We start from the raw sequence: 24802 nt of genomic DNA on the forward strand, positions 1-24802 counted from the left end.
GTAATAACATTCACGAAGGAAAATAAAATAAACGCTACGGATTCTAGCCAAAATAAGAACATACGTGGTCTGTGTCCTTTTTAATGACGGGAGAGGAAACTTTTTGTGCGTTTGAAAATGAATATGTATTTTGCAGACGTTGTCGTCCGCTTTCTGGATGGTTTAGGCTACTTTTGGTTTTATTTTCACTTGGCAGATTCTCTCTACAGAGCTAAATTTGCGGAATCGGGTATATCTTAGCGAGGGTGAGTTTGTCGAATCCCGTGCAATGACCTAAAACGATTCATTTGTTTTGTTTTATGTGAGGGCTGTGATACCTTTCTGAAGCACGAAATTGTAATTTTTAAAACGGTCCTACGTTTGGGCGAACAAGCAAGATCCAAACGCAAAGTGTAACATGCGGTGTCATCATGTAGGGAAAAGGAAGATGCGGTCAGTGCACTGCTCTTCAAAATGACACCGGTTACATTTCCACGCAACTGAATCGCCTTGTTCACCAAAGGTTAAATTCATTATTACATTATTACGTGCTGAAAGGAGACGAGAGAAAACACAACGTTTCGGCTGCGAAGCCGTCTTCGGGTGTCAGGTGTTTTCATCAACAGAGGATGCCCCACACGCTTTCGATAGGGCCATTACCCGGGCCAAAAACAGCCCTGACAAGAAAGCTTCACAGCCGAAATGTTGTGTTTTCTCTTTTCTCTTTTCCGCATGGAATAAACCTATTACCTGTTCCTTTGCAGACTAAGCATGCTGACACAGCTACCCACCTGAACTACTTCATTATTAGATGACTTGGGCATTTGTTTTTTTTTTATGCGGAGGTATAAGTAGGCTGGGCAAACGTTCCGAGGTCAAATTCTTCCAGCACGGGGGTACATTTAAAGCGGAGACGACGGCACCGAAATTTTTTGGCGCGCCTTCTCTTTAAAGCCCTGGCCAAATATGAAGACAGTACGTACAGTTATAATTCAAACGGAATTAAAAACTACACATCCCAGTTACCATGGTGGTGCTTGTGATCATTGCGTTTAACCAATGAAACAGGGCGAAAAATCAGTCACATGACTTTGGGGCAGAGTTTCGAAAGCTTAACCTATCAGCAACAAAGCGAAATTTACACGATAGGCTACCTCAAACTGTCAGTTACACGACTGTGTATGTCGCTTAAGCCACTCCTATTTGGCATTTTAGTTATGGAGGCGAGAAGACGCCCCCCCCCCCCCCCACCCCTCTGGGTCCGTGATTTGTCGCCATCTTTAACTGTTCCGTGTCCGAGCCGTAGTAGCTACGCGTACGAAATAAAGTTCATCCCAGCTATAAAACATATATATTTTTGTGGTAAGAGGGAGCAAAACATCAGTATTTACTGCTATTAATTACTGTACGATTTATAGTTGAAATCTGAGCCTAAATATAAAGTTAAAATCTCGACAAAGCAATGTAGGAAATACAGAGAAAATAAATCCTTTCTGACATCTAAAATCAGTTTCGATCAAGGTCTCTAAAACGAACAAGAAAAAGAGGATTTTCGGAGGGCAATTACGCTGTGTTTATATAGAATAAGTGATTTATGAACAATCTAATTTCTTGTTCGTTTAAAACTGAAATGTCAGCTGCAAAAGATCGCACCAGAAACGGCACTCTCTCTGCCTGTCATAGACGTTCAGGAAAGGCTGAATGAAGTCATGTCAAGTACAATAATTCGGTGATCAATAATAACAGTTGTAGGACAAGAAACAAAAGATAGTGAAAACTTAAGCTTTTTAAGGCTAAAACTCAAATTCATTCTACAAATTAAGGCAAATGAAAATTCAGGACGTTAAAGTGCTAGAGGTGTAAAAACTACAAAAATGCACATGAGCAAAAAGTTTTAGAAATGGAGGAGATGTTGCTTTGAAATAAGCAAACAGAAAAAAAGCCATGACTATAGTGCAGAAGAGGGATGCAGGAACACTTGCTTAGATATACAAAAAAATCACAAAAAGGTGTATGTTACAAAAGAACATGCAAACATGTTCATCATGTACATGAACATGTACATCAATTTCCCTTCGCGATCAATAGTTTTATCTATAAACATGAAACAGAGTGAGGAATCAGAAAATTAGCATGCATAAAAAACAGCAATTCTGTCAGTGAGCCCTAAATGAATTAATAGCAACCATGGTTTCATGGAGGGCTTCTCAGATAGTTGGGCATTCAGGTAGATTGCCAGGTGAAAGGATTTGTAAACATATTTTGTTAAAGCAAGTCAGTTTTTTTCCACAACACATAAAATAAATTTTTCCAAGAAAGTTTAGCCTTTGTCACTAATGAAACCACTAAATAAAGACATAAATATAGAAATCTTAAGATTTTTTTTATTCAATGTTGGTAGCAGGATGAACTGTCAGGTTGAGCTAAGTGTATGTTTTGTCGCAGAGTTGCTGCAAGATGTTAACAGTGAAAAAAGGTATTTAGAAATGAGTTATTTCAAGAAGAAAATTTTCAGAATAATTGCAAATCTAGCAGGATAGAGAAAGCACAGAAAACAGGCAGTTAGATTGATCAGATTAGTATGAAAAGTCATTTAGCAAAGGGAATGAGAAGAGTGACAAACTAGTATACTTTAGATCTTTTTTTCTGAACCAGGGAAAATCTGATCATGTTTCTCTATAACAATAATAAAAAACTTTATTTTATATACCACCTTTAAAAGTGGCATCTCAAAGCAATACAGTAGATGTAAAAACAGATAAAAGGACCACAGATTACAAAGTAAAGGGTACGTGACTGATATCACTGGGAATACAAATTGAGAGCTCTGGGGTGCAGCTAGAGAAGACCCTGTCACCCACAGAATGTAGATGTTCTTGAGGACAGCTAGAAGACCAGAGTCAGACGGACAAAGGTGGGGAGTAGACAGATAATAAGCCATATACTGTAAGTACTGAATGAGGATGAGGATTTTGAAGTTGACTCGAAACCTGATAGGTAACCAGTGCAAGGACTTGAAAACAGGTGTAATGCATCCCTGATAGGATTCTCGCTGTCATATTCTGAACATATTGAAGATTGCTCAGTGTGGATTTAATTTCCCCAGTGAACAGGATGTGCATTTATTAATTCTAGAAAAAAAGCCTTTCTTGATTTCTCTAGTTCTTAGTTTCTCTAGTTCCCTTTAAAATAAACTATTATTCCACAATGCAGAGTATTACATGGCCAGTATTTACACATGATATTTGTGATTTAAAGAAATTAACACAAGCAGCTTTTGGAGATTTAAGTGTTGGCTGAGTTATTGCAGGATAAAAGACTAGAGATGTTGGCAAGAAGAAGATAGTTTGGGGAAAGCTGAGGAATACACTTATAACAAGAACACTTCCTAATGGGGTTAGGCATACTTTTGATGAAGATGATGAAGTTAACAGACTATATGTTTACATAGATACTGAAATAAGGATTGTATTTTAGATTATGTGTAGTTGCTGGCATTGAACTGTGTGTTGGATGCACATGAATTGAAGTAATGGGCAAACATAGCTGATGCGGATCCACAGAGCCAGCATATTAAGATGTTTATAATTAGAGGCAATTTGTTTAAATAACTAGGTATGGATACTGATGTGCAAGAGAGGTGGAAAGGCTGTTTCCTTAAGCTTCCTTATGTTTTGGAGTGCGAGAGGGAGTCATATCACACATATGGAGAAAACCCATGTAACCCAGAGAGAACATGCAAACCCCACACACACAGGATGGCAGGAATTGAACCTAGGACCCCAGTGCTGCAAGATAGCAATGCTAACCACTTCGCCACCATTATAAATGGATGGATATCTTAGTTATCTTTCTAGTTCACAGGTTTGCATGCATAATTTAATTTTGAAAGCCACTGAGACATCAGGCACTACTGTTGTATTTATGAAAAAGAAACAAAACAAAAAGCATACTAACAACTGTGCCATCCTACTCCTTAGTTAATACATTTTATTATTCATAAACAGTTAACATTGTTAGCAAAATATTTTGAATTATATTTAACCCTATTTTTTCTTTAGTTTCGTATTTAACTTATTATATGATAGTCAGATTTAATGTATATTTGAACAATGAAAATATATTTTTACAAGATGCGGGGGAAAGTGCAATAACTTATTACAGTGCTAAATTTAATATTATTGATTGCTAATAGTTTATGCTAACACCTAACTTTCTTAATTAGATGTATTTAAAACAGTGAACTAAGTGTAACATACCATTCAGATATACAATCGAGAATAGTTTTGTGGTGTTTGTATGGATGAAACGTTTCTAAAATGTGTAACAAAATTAAAGACGATTAAAATCTGTAATCTTTCCACTTGTAATGTCATTAGACAGAACAACAAGTTTCTGCTTTGTCTAAGGATGGTATCAAAAAATAGTCTAAGTGGTGAGAAAGTTGTGCTTAATGATAATTAAGGGACTTAAAAGTAAAAAGAGATGGTTCATATTGCTTGATTATTTTAAAAACTAAGTTATAAGTGCAGACGCGATTGGTGCCATAAGCGCTCCAGGCAGTAGAACGTTCGTTCTGTACTGCTGAGCTCCGCGCCTCCTCCCTCTCTCGGTGCCGCGCCCCTCTCTGACGGAGCGCAGTGGGCGGTACGCTGTTTTCAGAGCCTCTGATTGGGAAAAAAAGACCTGCTGATCAGTTTCACACACCAGGAAGAGAAAAGAATGGGATTTTTTCTCTTCGAAACGTGTGTTGTCTTTATGAAATTCGTGTATTTTAAACATTTAATTAAGAAGTAAAAACCTTACAGCGTACACAAAGATTCTGAGCTGATCACGAGGAAGAAAAATCACCCATTTTTCGCGCATAAAAAGTGGTTTTTAACTCTCGAAACCCGTTTTTATAGGTTTTAAAGTCGTGCGATGTCTAAGTTAAGCAGGAACACATCATTATATCTCATTTTTTATTTCTTTTTAAAAAAAATAAAAATCGTTTGCCCAGCCTAGTATAAGCGCTCTCCGCAGAAGTAGAATTCGTTTTATTATTTCAAAGATTTCACGTGATGCCTTTATCGCCAAAATAAACAGGCCATACAGTAATCGTATCAGAGTAAGCTGTCCTGAACTTCATAGTTTGGCTTCCGTTACAGAAAGCTTTGGTGTAAAAAACCGTCCATTTGTTGTCTTCGTTTCTGACTTGTGTTGTTGTAACTTAAGCATAATATTGTGTGCTATTACCAGACAAACGTTTGCGTTTTTACGTTCAACCAAGAGCCCGTGCGATGAATGGAGCCTGTCCACCGTCACAAGTTAGTTTGCAGATACGGTTCTTTTTGTTGGCTACATTTGTAAACAAATAGACGCGTTAGGACAGGTTATATAGGGATGACCGGAATTACAACATGATATGAGAGAAAAAAAAAGAAAACAGTTTTCCTTATTAGAAAAAAAACATCATTTTGAAGAAAACAGAGAGAACAAATACACTACACAAACGTGCTTTTAAAACAGGTTACCTGTTGTGGGAGTATGGAACAAGTTACCTGTTGTTGGAGTCTTAGCATCCTTTAAAAACAGAGATATGACACAGCATGAGATATCTAGGATCTATTAGCTATGAACAAATCGAAATCGCCTCCTCTAGTTTGTAACGTCTTTTTTCTTATGTTCTTATATCATATGGATATTCATTGCCATTCTGGCTTGTCTACAACAATTTTCACCTGTGTTCATGGGGCTCAAAGACAGGGCCACAGAGCTCACCAGCTAGCACTTCACTTTTACTCTCACCTGTAGGATCTGTGGAGCTCAGGAAGAAGGCACTCAGTCCACACACTCTAGGCTGAAAAGTGAGATTTTGTTTCAGAACAATTTCAGTGTATCTAGTTAGTTACTCAGTGTGAACAGATTGTGAAATTAATTTTTGTGTTTATAAATCTCTTAAGTAATTGTTTTTACTAGTTTAATTTTTTTTTAGCGCTTTAATTGTTTTAAAGGTTCTGCCCTTTTCTGGAATACAGTCTCTCATGGATTTCTTCATACTGCAGGTGAACTAAGGACATAAAATATCATGTAGCAGATGGACATAAGGAATGGATCGTGTGTTTTGCTGAGGAAATAGCTAAAAATGTTTTGCTGTGTTATTGATACAATCGTTCCTGCTTGGCATGGAAAATTTAAAGTTTGGAAAACATGAAGGTCACAGTCGACCCCTGAAGTCATTATTTTGTAAATCCTCCTCTGGCAGGGTTACACTGATTAGATGACAGCCATAGTGCACCACGAGGTTCTGGCACTGCAAATGGGGCATTTTTCACATTTCCTCAGGGCAGAATTCCTTTACAACCTTCAGATCCTTTGGTTTCCATATGCCACCTACCGTTCAGACCAAAAACATTTGGTTTGGAGATTGTGATTGAAGTTTGGAGATGGAGACAGCCAGTCTAGACGATTTACTTTGAATGCTGGTTTTTTCAGAAGTTCACTTAGTTATTTTTGATAAATATAACTGCTATGTGCAATACGTTTACAATTACAGTCTCTCATTTTGATTTTTTGTTCATCAGTGTGCGTTATCCAAATCCACAAGCCATTCTGTTACATGATGTTTTTTTGAATTGTCCCTTTTTCTTTGGTCTGTTATACACGTAGGGAAATACCTGTGTCAACCCGGAGAGGTTTCTTGAAAGATGGAGACAAGAACGAGGTTCATTTCACGTGGGACCTTCCTGAGGCTCCTCACTGCAGCGGCTACACTGTCTTCAGTGTCCACTGGCGGGGAACGGGAGGAGAGGAGAAGCGGATCCCATCCTCCGGTTGCGACAAACGGCCAGCCTTTTCCTTGGGATAAGATGAGGCTCCCTGATGCCATCACCCCAATTCACTACGACCTCCTCATCCATCCCAACCTGACCTCCCTGGACTTCACTGGTACGGTCAAGATCCAGGTTCAGGTTCTCCAAGAGACCAGCGCCATTGTCTTGCACAGTCAGAACCTCCAGATCTCCAAGGCAGCCTTTCTGGAAGGGGCTCAAGCCAGCCCTCTGCGGGTATTGGAGCTGCCCTCCTATGAGCAGGTGGCGCTGGTGTCAGACAGGGCACTGCTAGCGGGGCATGTGTATGTGGTTTCCATCGACTTCGCCGCCAACCTATCTGACAGCTTCCACGGTTTTTATAAGAGCTCCTACCGCACAAGCAACGGCGAAGTCAGGTAAGGTGACCTTTTGTTTATGATATTAACGTTTGATGTGCAGTGAACTGGTGTTTTGCCAGACATGGTTTCCTAGGGCGAGACCGATGATGGGTGTTCAATCTGACAGCTTCCGGTGTGGATTCTTTTTCCAAACCTCTTGTTCCAGCCTAAATGGAAAATAACAGGGGTTTCAGTGACAACAAGCTGGAGTGACCTTTCCTGGATTCTAGTTAGACTCTCCCAGATCTTGGATTCGAGACTTGTAGTAAATTGAGAACATCGAAGTCTTACAGCACTAGAAGAGGAACTTAGTTTAAACGGCACTTTGGAAATTGCATTTAACATATGGATGTCAATGAATGTGGCAATATATTCTGCTCCCCCCATGACAAAAGGAAATGAATAACATTTGGGCCTTTATTTTTTTAACAATAAGCATCTTGTGTGACCAGGCCTTCTTTTGTCTAAGTCATCTTTGGGGAGGGGGTAGTAAAACTCAATAATTATCAAACAACAAGCCACCTGGACCATGCGTTATAAATAAGATATTCCCTTTGTGCATTATTAAGTGCCTTCCCCCCCATTCAGGACACTCATTGGATCGATATGGAAGGGCAAGGTGCTGCTGTGAATATCTCGATTTCTGTGTGGTGCTTTTTAGGGTCCTCGCCTCCACCCAGTTCGAGCCCACCTCGGCTCGAGCGGCGTTCCCCTGCTTCGACGAGCCTGCTTTCAAGGCCAACTTCTCCATCAAGATCCGCAGGGAGCCCCGGCACATCGCCCTGTCAAACATGCCGAAGGTACGGCGAACGAGCAGAAGCACGGCACTTCGGAAGGCTGGATCGTTTTATTACATGGGGGAACTAAATCGAGAGCTTTAAAAAAAAAAGTCTCACCACCACGCTGAGTGTGAACAGAATTGTCCCAAACAGTGGCACAATATTTTCTCAGAGCCACCCGAGCTGGTGTTGGGGTGTTAACACTGGGGCTCTCTCGGCAGCCAGTGAAACAGCGACTTCCTCGGTGCCTGAAAGAGAGCTGTGACCTCACTGAGTGACGTGCCTCTGCACCAATCAGCACTAACACTCCCACAGGTCACTGCAGAGCTTGCAATGTGTCAAAAGGTGAATGATGGGTCAGTGGGCAGGAGGAGCCTATCTGCCCTTCCACATTCTCCCTGTGTGTCTGCAGCAGTCCGTGCTTTGACCAAAGAAATAAATAATTATAATAATAAATAAAGAAACATTTATAGAAATTATTGAAATCAAACGGAATGGGAACATCATATAACTGGCTGTTAAGATTGAACCAAACATTAATTTGGTTTTGACTATATGGCACTATTGGAAGAGAACTCTCTTGGTTGAGTGAAGAAAGCAGACATAATCCTGTTGTCCTAAAAGGATACGTAATGCATCTTTTCTCCTGACGTGCATCCTGATAAGCAGTTTTTTTTTTTTCTGGCAGCTGAAAACTCTGGACCTGGGAGGTGGGCTACTGGAAGACCACTTTGATGTGAGTGTGAAGATGAGCACCTACCTGGTGGCCTTCATTGTGTCCGATTTCCTGTCCGTGAGCAAGATGAGTCAGCATGGCGTCAAGGTAAGTCGCCATGGACACCCTGGTCTCCTCCAGATTAATGCAGCAAAAAAAAAAAATTAATTAGAAATTATTTGAAAGTATGTGTTACTCTTTTCTCCCTCGTAATTTCGTCCAAAACAATGAAAGGGTTTGATGTTATGGTGGCCTTTGAATCCTTTATATTTGGAATATCTGGCACCTGGATTTTTATGTGAAACTTTTGTGCTGTATTTCAGTACATTATTACAACCAACAGCTATTTTAACCTATTCTCATGTCTAATGTACCCTTCTCTCATTTGTAAACCGTTCTTGCGTCATTATGTACAGTACAGCAATTCCTAGACCAAGCACATTGGCTCAGAAAGCATTTTTACCACTACCTCCAGAAGAACTTTTGCCTTACAGACAGACATTTTTGTACTAGAGTCTATTTCGTTTAGTATTACTAATTAAAGTAGCTCATGAGATGATGTATGGTTTGCTTGTATGTTTCCATTCTGTCAGATATCTGTGTATACGGTACCTGAGAAGATTGATCAGGCAGAATTTGCTCTGGAAGCAGCAGCGAGGCTCCTAGACTTCTACGAAGACTACTTTAACATCCCCTATCCCCTCCCAAAACAAGGTGAACTTGCAGAGTGTGCAGTGTGCAGAATATTGTTTCAGTTCATCTTGGAAGTTATTACCCTGTGACTTTTATGTCATGCAGTTTTTCTCTGCATCTGAAAAGCTGTAAACTTCAGTGCCAGGGTAGTTGGCTATAATTGTGAATCTTGATGAATTGTTCCACAAAAAAAATGTAGGAAAATATATTTTATTGCACCACAGTTTTAGAAAAAAACGGAATGAAAAGGCATTTACTTTCTTTTAAATCTTAACCGATTAGACACTTTTGAGACCAATGAATTCTTTCATATCTTGTCCATATAATGTCAATTCTTGTCCAAATCTAAAGTTTATATGGTGTGAAATGTCATTTTTTGCTGAAAAAAGCAGGTGTGTGAGCTTAATGGGACTTTGATTCTGTGCAGTGCAGGTCATCTGTTGTGTCTTTGTTTGGTGTCAACGTTACAGATCTGGCTGCCATTCCTGATTTCCAGTCAGGAGCGATGGAGAACTGGGGCCTCACCACCTACAGGGAATCTGCCCTCCTCTTCAACCCCTGGAAGTCCTCTGCCTCCAACAAGCTGGCATCACCATGATCATCGCTCATGAGCTGGCACACCAGGTATCCCATCACCGCACAGACACCGAGTGCCAGCAGTGCAGGGCTGTGCCAGATGGGGGACATCAGTTTGTCCCTAGGGTTAATGGTCTGTTTGAGACCATCTTCCTCCTGTTGTAAATTGTACGTTTGGGAAAATATAGACGAGTATCATGCATGTACTTTATTTTAGAAAACAATCTGAAAACAACTTGTACCATCTGTCCATCCCTTTTCAAACTGCTTGATGCAATTTGGGATTGTGGGGGAGCCGGAGCGTATCCCAAGCAACAGGCACAGGTCAGGATACACCCTGGATGGGACACCAGTGCATCGCAGGGCCCACACACAAACACACACATCAGGAGCAATTTTCCCAGAAACCAGTTAACTTACCAGTATGTTTGTGGACTGTGGGAGGAAACCCAAGCGAACATGGGTGCAACATACCAACTCCACGCAGGCAGCACCCCAAGAATCAAACCCAGGGCCCTGGCGCTGCAAGGCAGCAATACTAACCACTGTTCCACTGTGCCACACCAAGTACCATCCCTGCTAATAAATACAATATCAATAATATTGTGATTTAGTTTGGATTTTTTTGCAGTTTGTAATTGTAGTTTTTGAATCCAGGTTTACAGATAAAACCCAGCGCCATGCTGTAATGGCTGTGAAGCCTCACTGAAGTCAGTAGATGGTTCCTGCCGCCCTGGCTCTTGGCAGTATGTAAAGAGGATACACAGTCCCAACAGGGCTCAGCCCTTGCTTGGGTCTTTGCTAATGCTGGCTTGCTGGCTGTCTCCCTCAGTGGTTCGGCAACCTGGTGACCATGCAGTGGTGGAACGACCTCTGGCTGAACGAAGGATTCGCCAAATTCATGGAGTTCGTGTCTGTAAACATCACAAATCCCGAGCTGCAAGTTGTGAGTAAAACAAAGCAGCCCTCTTTATTTTATTCCCTGCCTTTCTTACTCAGATGCACTTAAAATGTCCTTTTGCTGTCACTGGAAAAGGGGGCTCAGAGGAGATTATTTTTTGCTGGTTATTTGATTCAACTATAAGACTTGTGTATTCTTTTCTTTTTTTAACATTCAGTCTGTTTTCTGGTCCTATCTTTGTACAAAAAGGGGCACAGCTTATTTTCATCATTGTGTGGGCATCTGGGCATGTCTTACAATCTAATTCCTGTCTCTGCTCTTAAAGAACTCTTAAAGAACTGAGTAAAATAGAAGTAGCTCTGTAGAGAATTAAGAAGATAAATACAGAGGACGTTCTGTTGCGTCTGAGTAAAAATGAAAATTTGTTGTGCAGTAAGCCCTCTGTTTAATTGACTAAAAGAGGAGAAGGTCCAACGTTGATGAATGTCTGTTACATCATGAATGACGTTTGTTCAGTCTCAAAACACACTACAATATGGGAAAGTATATATACATACTATATGTACAGTTTAAATTCTTGCTGGATTTTTTAATCTTTTTTTTAACAATTTCATTCAACATAGTCAATAATACATCTATACAGGCTCTTTATTTAATGTGTTGTAAATATACTGCATCAAATTCGCTAAAGCATATGAAACACGAACAAAAACCATCTTAAGCAATTGACCTAAACCTATAGGGCACCATTGATATTCCTGAATTTTAAATTTTATTATTATTACTTTTCATTATTTGTGCATTTACCAATTATAATGGGGAAAGTCAGATATTTGTAATTTTACAGGCAAAATTCCCTTTAGCAGATTTTGTCCATTAAATTAGGAGTTGTATACAGTGAAGGCCATTAAACCAAAGTTTTACTGTACTGTTTTCAAACAGTTTGAAAGTTCACAGTTGCTGTTCCTTTACACCGGATGTAAAGTGTGATGTCAAATTGTAGCGTCTGAATCACGTGCCAAGCAAAGTTAGTGTGTTTCCAAATAAATAAAATCAGCTCTCCATAAACAAGAGACGAGCGTCTGCCGTTCCGAGATTCCCTGCTGATGTGAAGACCATTCCTTTCTCCCCAGGAGGACTATTTTCTGGGAAAGTGCTTTGAAGCCATGGAGGTGGATGCTCTGAGCTCCTCGCATCCTGTCTCTACTCCAGTGGAGAATCCCGCGCAGATTCAGGAGATGTTTGATGATGTCTCCTACGAAAAGGTACAGCGCCGTCGTTTAACTGTACTCGTCTGCTCCTCCGAGCCACCTGTGAAATATCCCTTTCTGTAACTCAGCGCCCTTCTCTCTGTTTCGTAGTGAATTTCCAGTAGTTTATCCACTTCCTGCAAAAACAATCGCTGCACCACAGTGCCTTCCAAGAGGGTTGGCGCTGAGTGGAGGGAACTTCGTGAATGAAGAAGTGGTAGACGGGGTTAAAGTGCACTCTTTTGTTTTTTCGTAGGGGGCTTGTATTTTAAACATGCTGAGAGATTTCCTTACTCCAGAAGCCTTCAAAATCGGCATCATCCGCTACCTTCGGCGCTTCAGTTACCAGAACACGCAGAATGCAGACCTCTGGGACAGCCTGACCAATGTGAGCGAGGAGTGGAAGTGTCCTTTCACTTGTGTTGCACTTGCATTGCACACAGCACAACAGAAAATCCACGTTCGCCAGTAACGGCACTGATATTTTTCCCGCACAGATTTGCCAGTCTGATGATCTGGATGAAGGGCGGTTACGAGGAGATGGATTTTGTTCTGGAAGCAAGCCCCATTCTCCTGCTTCAGTGAGTACCGGGATAACGTACTTCATCCAGTGTGGGGCCAAGCCTAGTCTGTTACAAGCTGGGTGCTGGACAGCACAGGACAGTGGGGACACTGTGACAAAAACAATCTGTGAAATCGGAGGCATGGAACCTGCAGTAGCGATCAGAATGACATGAACCATTGTGACACTTTGAGGTTGCTGATCACCACAGGCAGGGTCTTTTCACTTGTCCTCCAGCTTGGGAAAGAAGGGACTTACTCATAATGAAGGTGTTTTTGTCCCAGTGCAGAGCTATATTTGCTATTCGCTGTGCTTTTTTATTTATACAAACATTTGCTGAAAACAAAACATTAGCCTTACTCCACATGTCTGGAGCTTCAGCTTTTAAGTCCCTTCCTACAGCACCTAGGGCTGTTTGGTTTGCTTCATTAATGAAATGGCTCCATCCTCTTGGTCACTAGTCAACTTCTTACTGCCGTTTCAGCAACGATGGGTCTTCTGTCAGTCATAGGGAAGAAAAACAGCTGTTTTCCTTCTTCTTTTACTTTAATACAGTAGTGCTAGAATGTTTGTGAACCCTTTAGAATTTTCTGAATTTCTTTCACAAACTTTCTAGCACCACTGTATGTGTGACCTTTTATCCTGACTGTAGTGTTGGGTGTTAAGGGGAATTTTGGGAACTACAGCTTCTCCTAGAAACTGTTTAGACTCATATATGTTGGTTTGAAGAACATTTTCAAATCTGATGAATGGAGGGCTTCAGAGATCTATTGCAGAATTGCTCTGTCGAAACCCCAGCTAGGGGTAGGGTTAACATTCCAACATTACTAAGACAATTTTTACACTCACTGCTGGATTTTGGTTCCCAAGTGAACTTTAGGATGAGTAGTAATTTGCTCCTATCTGAAACTTTTTTTTCGGACTCTTCTGGCAGCTTGTATTGTAAATTGCGCCATTCAGTAGCTGTGCTCCAAAAATGAAAAGTGGTAAAAAAACATGCTCTCCTGGGTAAACTCTCTTAATTTTGTAATTTAACGTGCAACTAGATAGATAACTGGAGTCAACATTTAATGGTACTTGTAATCCAAACCCTACACTGGCCTGAAATGCACGCTCGTTTCAGTACCATTTTTACAGCATTTTTCGGCTGATTGCTTTGGGTCTGTGTCTGCAGAAGTGGTTCATGCAGGATGAGCTGGATGTGAAGGAGATCATGGACACCTGGACTCTGCAGGAGGGCTTCCCTCTGGTCAGCGTGGCAGTGAGGGGGCGAGAGGTGCGTCTGCATCAGGAGAGGTACCTCAAAAGTGCTGACCCCTCCCAGGACTCAGGGTAAGAACCTGGTATCACTGCAGATGACAAGAAACCTGTTCACCCATTGTAAGAAGCCAGCCATTTGCAGCTTAGTCCCATAACCTCAGAATCCTGTTTCTTGAGAGACAGAGCTCAGTGAATCATAATGTCTACAGACACCTGTGGTAAATATAGCTTGTTAGAGAGAATAGACACCGATTGGGCACTGACTGTCCACCTTGTTGGCTCTATGCAACATTAGGTTTGTCCACAGTTTTGGCTTATTACACCTTTTTAAATAGCAAAACATGGACTCCACGAGGGTCTGGAGTCCACTGTGGAGCACTTTCAGGTTACATGACCCATGAGTGGAACGTCTTGATAGTCTACACCAAGGGTCTCCAACTAAGTTTCTGGGGGGTGCAGTGTCTTCTGGTTACACATGTGGCCTAGTTATTGAATTATTTAATGCATATTTGTAAAAAACCAAACAAGGCTCTGTGATGACTTACAGCTTACAGTACTTTTATTGAGGTGAATGGTGAAAAATAACATGTACAGTTAATTTAGACCATAATTACTGTAGGTTAATTATTTAATTGACTGTTTAAGTTGGAAGAAAAACTAAAAGACTTAAGGCCCTCCACTGTAGAACATTTTGAATTGCAGTTGCCAGTGAATGCTCTCCTTAAAATATTTTCTCTCTTAGGTGACTTTTAGTTAAGGTCTGTTTTAAAAGGTCAGTGAGTCCAGGGATATATGAGATACTTGTCTTGCTTTTATGGCTTCAGTGTGTGTTGAACATATAATAGAGTAGGAGTCAGCTACCTTTCAGATGGGGAGTACCAAGAATTATGACATGTAATTATTTTTACAGATTTCAGTGCCATTGATACTTTTTTTAATATTAATATTATCCCTACTGATGTTTTCATTAGTATAAATTTAATATTGAAATGTTATCATATCTCAAATTAATGAATTAAGATGCATGTTTTGTGTAATCTTTGCCCTTGCTTTCCCTTAGTTCAAGCAGGTGGCTGTATCAGCATGTGTAGGCTGTAAAGGAACAGGTAAAGGTTTATTCCCTGCTGAGAGGAGAAGAAAAGAGACACAACGTTTCGGCTGTGGTGCCGTCTTCAGGGGTGGAGCCTTGACACCTGAAGAAGTCTCCACAGCCAAAATGTTGTGTCTCTTTTGTTTTCAGCAGGGATTAAGTTTTACCTGTTCCTTTGCTTTCTCTTGCCAAGTTCTCAAGTCTCAGGCTCATAGCTTGACATTTTAAGTAGCACGCAAGCCTCTAAGTGTTAAGTTGTTAACTGGTCATAGAAGGGGCAAAGAACTGACTTCATGTGTGAAACACCCCTACTCTTTTTGAGAAACACCGTGGGATTTTTAATGACCACAGAGAGTCAGGACCTTGGTTTTAAGTCTCATCCAAAAAACAGCGCCTTTTTACAGTATAGTGTCCCCGTCACTATACTGGGGCATTAGGACCCACACAGACTGCAGGGTGAGCGCCCCCTAGTGGCCCCTGTAATACCTCTTCCACCAGCAGCCTTAGTTTTTCCCAGGTGGACTCCCATCCAGGTACTGGTCAGGCTCACACCTGCTGAGCTTCAGTGGGTCACCAGTTGTGAGTTGCAGTGTGATATGCTGCCCAAATAAGAATAGTCAGGTATAGTTTTTGTTTTTTTACTTTTGTTTTTTTTTGGCATTATGACTATTATTGCACATGGCATTAAAGATCCCTCTGTGTGTCAGTTACGGCAGGCGTGCTGCAGGCTGCTGACCCCTGTACTAGAGGTTATGTTAGTCTATACATACAGTAGGTTTATACAGTATGTCTCTCATTTTTCTCTTGCTCAGTTATCTGTGGCACGTTCCATTGACCTACATCACAAGTAATTCCAACTCAGTTCATAGGTTCCTGTTAAAAACTAAGACAGGTAAGTAAATTGTTAATTTCCTAAAAAAACAAACCAGAGGTTATCAATTTAAGAATGGCTGGCACGTATGTGCTGAGTGTCTCTTATTTCTGGTTAGAGCTACATAAATGAGGAAGTGCCTTAACTGAGTTTCACCTTGTTCAGGTACAGTATAATACTGTACTTACTGTATTCTACTGAAGTACCTACTGTTCCTGGGCTCCATACTGGGTAATTGGTTTGGAAACTCTGGCCAGACACAAATATTAGGGAAAATATGGACAATTAGTTTTGGAGAGTGGTCATTGCAGTATGGCTCTGTGTCTTGAAATAATTATTTACTACTGGGTCATCCTCCGGGTCCGTCCGTCTGCAGACGTACTGTACCTGCCCGAGGAGGTCGAGTGGATCAAGTTCAACGTGGACATGAGTGGGTACTACATCGTGCACTACGAGGGAGCAGGCTGGGACGCCCTGATCCGCCTGCTGCAGAGGAACCACACGGCTCTGAGCAGCAACGACAGGGCCAGCCTCATCAACAACGCCTTCCAGCTGGTGAGGTGAGGGGGAGAGGGCAGAGAGAGTCTTGCCTGGATCCGCAAAGTGCCTTCACAGACACGCACAGGTGCCTCCATATTACATACACAGTCTCACCGATATCAAACCGATATCAAACCAATATCACTGGACCACCCTTCCAGCACTCAAGAACGTTAAAGCGATAACGGGGTTAGTCAGGGATAGCGGCCATCACCACAAACAGAAACCAGCACTCAAAATGTGTTCTTGTACAGCAATTTCACTGAGAATTTTACACAAACTTGGTGATTCAACATACTTGCAGTCGGTAGCGTCCTACTGAGAAGGATTCGAAATCAAACAGAAATCTTTTGCAACTAAGAAGTTCTTTTACCCCAATGAGCCAGCGAAGACCCCTTGTGAAGCTTTCTGCCTTGTACACACCTGTCTTGCCGTGTGACAGCGTCGGGAAGCTGCCCCTGGACAAGGCTCTGGACCTGTCGCTGTACTTGAGGAAGGAGACAGAGATCATGCCTGTGACCCAGGGCCTGAGCGAGCTGGTGCCCCTCTACAAGCTGATGGAGAAGAGAGACATGCAGGAGCTGGAGAATCAGATGAAGGTGAGAGGCTTTGAGCAAGCCAGGAGAAGCTACGCAGAAATTAGGACTGTGTAGGGGCAGCTGTGTGGGTCAGTAGTCAGGGTTCTGGCCTCATAGCGGGAAGGTTGTGGGTTCAAAGCCCAGGTGAGATGCCGCTGTTGTACCCTTGAGCAAGGTACTTCACCTGAATGGCTCCAGTAAAATGCCCAGCTGTGTAAGTGGGTGCAAATTTAATGTGTTTCGGACCAAAGCATCTGCCACATAAGCGACACAGGCAGGAAGAAGACAAATGAGCCTCCTTTTCAAAAACCTCTGCTCTCTGCTGTGCTCCAGAGCTACATCGTGAGCCTGTTCAGGGACCTGATCGACAAGCAGGAGTGGAGTGACGAGGGGACGGTGTCCCAGAGGATGCTGCGCAGCTACCTGCTGATGTTTGCCTGTGTCCGCGGGTACCAGCCCTGCGTGGAGAAGGCCAAGCAGCTGTTCCAGACATGGAAGGAGTCGGATGGGAACATGAGGTCAGAGATCCCACTTGACATTTTATTTTTGTTTATTGTAGAGAACATTTTAAGTACACAACATGACACAACCATCCTTTTGCAAATATACTTGATATATGAGAATTTAGTCTATTCTGATTTGATCCTTTAATATTTTACAGTTACCCACTGTTTTGTTTTGTTATTAAAACAACAGCGTTCAGTACATGAAGACTGTGTCAACCCCCAACATGTGTTTCCACAACCAAGACTCGAAACCTAGCCCCAGTGGTGGGCCATGAGCCAAGATGGCCACCTGAGTAAGCAGGAGGCTTATAAGATCATTTGGGAAGAAAGGGATTCAGTCTTTATCTTGGCTACAGCCTGGAAGGAGAGGGAGTGAGGGGCTCCACAGCTCCAGTAGGTGTTGTTGCTAGAAATGAGTTGGGTTGACGAGCAGGCCTGTGGGACTGGGATGAAAAGCTGGGATGCAGAGAGTGAGCCGTCTGACAGATTGACAGGTGGTGTACGTAGCCTGTTTGCCAGCAAGAAGTGCTTTGCTGAGAAACAGGGTCGTCCTGTTGCACCAGGGCTAACAGAACATTTAGCACCTCAAGGAGCACAATTCAAAGATGTGCCTGCTACCTGACTTTGCTTATGTAATAGGTTATGTCTTTAGCCGAGCCTGGTGCCTGTGTTGTAGAAGGTGGTGTCAGTCTGATCAGACATCAGACCAAGGTCTTCAGTACTTAAGACTCCATGTCACTGTTCATAAGATGATGGGTGTTAACTCCTGTGTCCCAGGTGAATCCTACTCAGGGTTTGTATACCCTGGCCTACTTAAAGTGCCCCCTTAATTCAACTAGTGCAGCAGTTACACACTTGACTTCTTAACCTGATCTCAATTTAGTGAAGGATGAATTTCACCCCCTGTGATATGTAAAGCTCTTTGGGAGGTAGAACACTATGATTATAAAGAACATTAAATAGTTTGATTGCACTAAAGCGCAGTGTTCAATCCTGGTCCAGGGGAGGCTCAGTAGTGGTTGTCCTATAGGTCATCGTCAACCACCCATTTCATCGGAAAACCTGTACCTTATTAGGAAGTTTAATTCATTATGGGAATTTCTGTTCCAAATGATCTCTAATTTTAATAAATAACCTGCTTGCTTTATCACAAGTAAAATATTTTTTTAGAAACTGGTGATTGTATTATTAGGTATGAAAGCTGCTGGACTGGGACACTCCAGGACCATAGCTGGAGACCCCTGTGCTAGAGGGTTTAGAGAAGCCTCTTCTGTGTAAGGGTCTTGTACGCTGTACCCTGGAATGTGACCATCATACTGTCTTGTCCCCGCAGTCTGCCCAGTGATGTGAGCTTAGCGGTCTACGCCATTGGAGCCCAGACACCCGAGGGCTGGGACTTCCTGTTTGAAAAGTACCGCCAGTCGCTCTTCAGCTCGGTGAAGAGCCAGATCAAGTCCGCTCTCACTATCAGCCCTCTGTCCCACAAGCTGAAGTGGTGAGTCAATCGCTGCCTCTTTAATCCGAACTTTACCCCAGCTCCACACCCAACCCAGCGCAGATTGTTCTCAGAATGTACAGCACAAGATTGAGAGAGTTCTGCCTATATAAACAAGTACAGCCAAAAAAGAGGTTGGAAAAGTACACTAATAATACACACTCTAGAACAACTGTTGTAGAACAACTTATTATGTGAGAATAGTCCACTATTTCAGTCTGTGATCTGCAGGTTCAGGTCTTCTTATTCTGTCTGAGACCCAGCTTCAAACTCCCTAATTTATTAGAGACTCTGCGTCTGTGGACATTTTCAAAACTTGCTTAAAAACCTTCATATTAATATTATAGCTTTTAATGAGTAATATTGTTTTGCTCTTTTTATCACTAGGTATTTGTTTTTCTTCTGTAGTTAAGTGTATTCTGTTAAATGTATGTACTATTATGTATGTATAGTGCTTTGAGTTCTGTTTGAAGAACTTATATGTATTTGTACAAATACACGTAAATACACATACAAAATGTATATTACGTTTTAATCAGATTACAGTCATTTGTTCTTAAGTTTTCTTCTACTATTGTGTTGTCTGTTGCCATGTGTGCCCTTTGAAAGTTTTACCATTACCATCAGTATCAGTAAGTTTTGGTCAAGGGGGGAAAAGTGTTTTGGAAATTGCCATGTTTTGAAAATGTACCCAGCATATTCAAGATGAATGGGCAGCACAACCCTTACTCCCTTACTGTATAAAGTGATCTTGAATCATGGGTAGAAATAGAAATAAGCTTTAATGACCTCTTTGCTGCTAGTGGTGGAACCACGAAGATAATCCAGTTGTGCTGGTTGCAAGTACACAGTGGAAGTTAGCAGTCATGGACAGCTGTTCTGCAGTGTGTTCATACGCACAAGCAACAGGGCACTGTCTTGTATCTGAGAAAGCCAATGTTGTTCCCTCTGTAGAGTAAAAATCCACTAGAGACCTTTTTGCTGAGCAGAAGAGAAGTTTATTGTATATTCGCCTGAGGATAAGCACCTTACCTGCAATAAGGGAGATGATTCCCACAAGGGACGTTACAGCTGACCTTTTATACACTTACGTGATAAGGAATACAAAGAGCTTCAGTTTTAAAAAAAAAGAAAACTTCAAACTTCATTTCTATTGGTTAAGCGAACCTCCTCTTTGATCAGGAGATGTCTACGTAATTGAACTGTATCAATGTTTTCCACTAGCAGGTAGTTATTATTGGCCTTCTACTCAAAATAATTCTGGGGTTCTTAGAACAAGCATTGTTTGTGTTTGTTGCAGGCTCCTAGTCTTATCAGTAGCAGATACTTTAATGTTGCATGCAGGTGGTTTTCTGAACATGCTATACAGAGACAGAATTTTGAACCCTTCACCTCTGTGACTGTGCTGATTCCCCTCTGCAGGATAATGGAGCAGAGCCTTGAGGGGGATGTGCTGAAGACCCAGGACCTGCCCTATGTGGTTGTCTATGTGAGCAAAAACCCCAAGGGCTACAAACATGCCTGGGATTTCCTCAGAGACAACTGGGACAGGCTGGTGAAGAAGTCAGTTCAACATGTGCTTTCCTCTGCTGTTGCTGCAGCCTTGACACTGAAAACCAGTCCTTGAGGGCCTTAGGGTGCTCAGACTGCCACCCTACTGCTGTCTTCTATACCTGCATTCAATTCATTATGTTGTTAAATCACCTGATACTTTAGGTCTTAGTTGCTAATTGAAAAATATCTCCAAAACCAGCAGGACAACAGCCATCAAGGACTGGTTTTGCTCCACCCTGATGTAAATCGTGATTTTCCAGCAAGGTGAAGCCTTAGTCTTCCAGAGGTGTGTTCCCAGCTGATCACTTTGAACTACACAAGTACTGCCTGACAAGTGGTTTGCTCTAGTTTGTCTTCTTGAATGAGGTTTTTCCTCTGCAAACTGTAAAGAAGTGTTTACTGTACTCATGGACTGTCCTGGATTTCATTTAGCTTCTTTTCCAATGTTTTCTGCCTTTCTGTGAGAAGTAAGGTTTATTTTCGGTCTATCATCAATAGAGGAGCTCTGACAGGAACAATCCTTGCAATCAGAAAATGCTCACTGCCTCTGTCCAGTAGGGGGCAGCAGTTTGACGCATTCATCTCTTTCAGGTTTGATCTGGGTTCCCATTCCATTGCGCATATGGTGACTGGAGTGACAAACCAGTACTCCACCAGGGACATGCTGGAGGAGGTAACTATGTTCTACAAACACATCTGTATAGTCTTTGCATCTGATGACACAAATAAACTGCTATCAGGTTTTCATTTTTAATGATTATGTCATGATGTCAGCTTTTTCAATTGAAAAATTGCATTTAATGCACACTTTTACCAAAGAATCTATAATGTTTTGCATCTAGAAGCTTGAAGTGGCTAAAAATTGTCTTTTTGCCACTAAAGTGACGAGGCCTGGAGTTAAATACCAACAATTACCTGGAAAATACTCCTAAAGAATGGATAAAACATCTTAGCCATGGAGGATATGCTTTATTTCACTCTTTCTTCTTCTTTAGAGCTTCATCTACTAAATTGTGTAGAAGTTGCTCAGATGTTTAACGACTGATATCTGTAACATAAGAATACCTGCATCTCCAACATTTTAAAAAAAGAAACGGGTTTAGCACATATTTACACATGCTGCACACAAGTTGTGAAAGATCGATTAATCACATGAATGTCAAAAACAATTCATCAGAGGCCATATACCTTATTTTATAGAATGAGAATTATCTTCCGATGCTCAGTGTACATCAGTGCGTGGCTAATGGATCTCCTACATGAATGAAACAGTAATGTCAAATATCTAAAAGCAAATGTGCAAAAATCATTGTTGTTTTGAAGCTCAGTATATGTCAGAAAGGGAGAAGCCCACGATCTACATCCTTGCCTGTGCCTCTGAAACTGTTCCTACAGAAGTCACTACCTCTGAAAGTAGCCTCGATTTCTCCACTCTGTTGGCAAGTCAGGCTCACGGCTCTTATGGAGCTATTTCTCCGACGTGCAGCCCTGAGCCCCACTTTGAGAGAAAGGAGTCTTCGGACCGAGGCAACAGGCGCAGCCCGGCCCGCTAACCGCCAGCGTGTTTCCGCAGGTCAGGGCCTTCTTCGCGTCCCTGGAGGACAACGGCTCCCAGCTGCGCTGCGTGCAGCAGGCGCTGGAGAGCGTCGAGGAGAACATCCGCTGGATGGACCGGAACCTCCCGCTGCTGCAGGCGTGGCTGGACCGGCAGGGGGCCGGGCCGGGCTCTGACGGGAGCTCGTGACGGGCCCGGGGCTGAGAGCGCTCCTCACACGGGGGTGGGGGCGGCGATTGTGTGGGGTGGAGACGTGAGCTTTTTCCGTCTCTCAAACCTTTTTTGTTTTTGTTTGCAAGCTGTCTTTTTTTTTTTAGGAACAAGTAATAGGTTTATTCCATGCTGAAAAAAAGAAGAAAGAGAACACAACGTTTCGGCCATGGAGCCTTCTTCAGGTGTGAGAGAGTCCACTCTAATCTCTCCGTCTGTGTTCTCAAAGACGGTTTTCCGAACTCATACATCAGAAAGACCACCGAAACCAAAAATATTCTGCAGCTAGGATCACACATTCTCCCTTCTCTTAGCGACAGACTACTGTTCTTTTAAATTTTCTCCATTCATTGGAAGTTTCATTTCACACCTCTCTGCACCCATTCTGACTTCACACCTCTTGATTGGCCTCTCTGTCTGTCCCATGCTCCCACCGCTCGCTCCTCCTCCCTCCCAGCCTTTGTTCTCCCGCTACTTTACCTTTGCCTACTGCCCTGTCTCTCTCACACCTGAAGAAGGCTCCACGGCTGAAACATTGTGTTCTCTTTCTTCTTTTTTTCAGCATGGAATAAACCTATTACTTGTTCCTTTGCAGCCTACGCATGCTGACGCAGCCACCCACCTGAACTACTACTGTCTTTTTTTTTTAGATGTTTTCACGCATCCCAGCCTCATAGAGATGCAGGTAAAGAAAAATTCCAAACAATGAATAAGCCTTGATGTTGTGGGTAGCAGCGGTTTCCCTGTTGATGCAGGTGTAGAATGCCTAAGGAAGATGTAACAACAAGGCTTACTTAACCCTACTACAAATATACATTTTTTTGGAAAACACAGCAGCTAGGCCATCATCTCAGAGTTTTGCGATATCAATATTTTGTACAACTTGTGATTATTGTAAAAAGGTTTTTAAGAACGTAAACTTAAAATGCAACAACCACGGCATTACTGTTTGTGTGTGTGAGACAGGCCATCCTAATGAACAAGAACTATAATTTAATAAAATGAAACGTGTTTTATTTTCCACCAAAAGCTCTTCCCTGTCTGTTATGGCTCATTGCTGAGAACATTTAAGTACCAGTAGCATCACTGTCAACTTTACAGCTTCTTCACTTAATTTTCTAACAGTAGACTTAGTGCTACTGTCTTCAAGGATCTGTCACCTTCATCCATAGCATAAAACTTTACAAAAGTGTCACTGAAAGTAGCACTGAAAACATCTAACAGCTGAAGCCTGAACTTTATACCCAGTCATACAGAGGAAAGGTGCAGTTTCAGAATCACTGTGGGGGTTTTGAAAATAAATCCTGAAACTGTTTAGAAATCAGAATCAAATTCCCTCTTCAAACAAGTTTGCTTTCAAGTGGCTGCAGGTGATCTGAAGGCTGGCTGCCTGATCATGAGCTCTGCGGCTTCAGGCTTCTAACAAACACTCGTGCCTTTGTCTTTGTCGATGGTCGCCAGCGATTTTAGTGCAGGCTCTTCTCTGTCCCGTGTGCTCTGGGGTTCCCTGAAGCATCCCCCAAATTCAGAGGGCGTTTTGGCTATGTATACAAGTGGGGCAGCAGTGTAGAGTGTCGTGGATGAAGAGGTCACACTCCACGCAGAAGATGCAGTGACATGAGGGGCAGCTGTACACCTGCAGGGCGGCAGAGACACAGGCCTCACACTCTGGACCACAAGAGACTTGATGTACATTACAAACCAAAGCCCGTTCTTCAGTTCTACACAATAGGACCACTGCATCACTTACAAGAGGTATAGACAAAATATAAAGGCTTTAAAATACCTACCATCCTAGCACAAATCCAATTTACACCCAAGAAGTAATAAATGAAGAGTGTGAACCAGGTTAAGCACAACCCAAGAACACTTTTTGAACTCTCATGTAATTCAGGAGTTTTGCATGATTCTTCAATACATTTCTGCCTTTGAGCTAAGAAGTCTTGGTCCTGATTTTCACAACTGTACACAAGTTCAGAAGCAATGATCTCAACCAAAAATAAAATAATCTGATTAAAGAATAAACGAAAACTTACGTGCTGATCCTTAAGTTCGCCCTGGCATGCTTGACAAAACCTATCAAAACACAAAAGCACATTTTCTTGTGGTAATGTCTGCATATCTCCAACTCTAATGTTAAGTAATTACTTATGTTCTGTGACAGTCTTTAATGATTGTGAAAACATATTTCAAGCCGTGAAAGACGATGATGTGGGTAGCAGCTGTTTCACTGTTAATGTGGCTGTAGAATGCCTAAGGAAGATGTAATAAAAAGGCTTATTTAATCCTGACCACATTCAAAGTTGGGATTTCTCAGTACCTGAGATGAGGAATTAAGTATGTCTGCCAATGTCTTCATGAAGAGTCTAACGTTAGTCTAACAGTCCATTTGGGACTTGCCAGACACAAGGAATACTTTTTTTCTTCTTGGTCTAATTTCTCTCCTGTTCTTGTATCACCCTACAACTCACAACTGGCAACCCACTGAAGCTCAGCAGG

At 42.0% G+C, this 24802-nt stretch overlaps 2 protein-coding genes across 3 annotated transcripts in view; one reads left to right on the forward strand and one right to left on the reverse strand.

The window, feature by feature from the left end:
- On the forward strand, positions 1-23332 carry erap1b (endoplasmic reticulum aminopeptidase 1b). Its single transcript, XM_088911045.1, is given in 20 exon segments — positions 1-245; positions 6628-7186; positions 7830-7968; positions 8636-8770; positions 9256-9376; positions 9826-9939; positions 9942-9979; positions 10764-10877; positions 11966-12097; positions 12339-12470; positions 12580-12663; positions 13819-13976; positions 15807-15886; positions 16242-16425; positions 16848-17004; positions 17317-17501; positions 18823-18984; positions 20407-20547; positions 21130-21211; positions 22112-23332. Coding segments are annotated over 19 exon segments (2850 nt in total). The 5' UTR covers positions 1-245; positions 6628-6665; the 3' UTR covers positions 22283-23332.
- Positions 23301-24802, reverse strand: part of gtf2h2 (general transcription factor IIH, polypeptide 2) — a 12280-nt gene continuing 10778 nt past the window's right edge. For both annotated transcript variants that reach the window (XM_088911046.1, XM_088911047.1), the window contains exons 15-16: positions 24340-24379; positions 23301-23939 (exon numbers count right to left, since the gene is read on the reverse strand). In XM_088911046.1, coding sequence (XP_088767172.1) covers positions 23829-23939; positions 24340-24379 — 151 coding nt within the window. In that variant the 3' untranslated portion in view covers positions 23301-23828. The remainder of the gene's footprint in view (positions 23940-24339; positions 24380-24802) is intronic.

The sequence above is a fragment of the Atractosteus spatula genome, chromosome 3, assembly GCF_055471065.1.
Source record: "Atractosteus spatula isolate fAtrSpa1 chromosome 3, fAtrSpa1.hap1, whole genome shotgun sequence".
NCBI lineage: Eukaryota > Metazoa > Chordata > Actinopteri > Semionotiformes > Lepisosteidae > Atractosteus > Atractosteus spatula.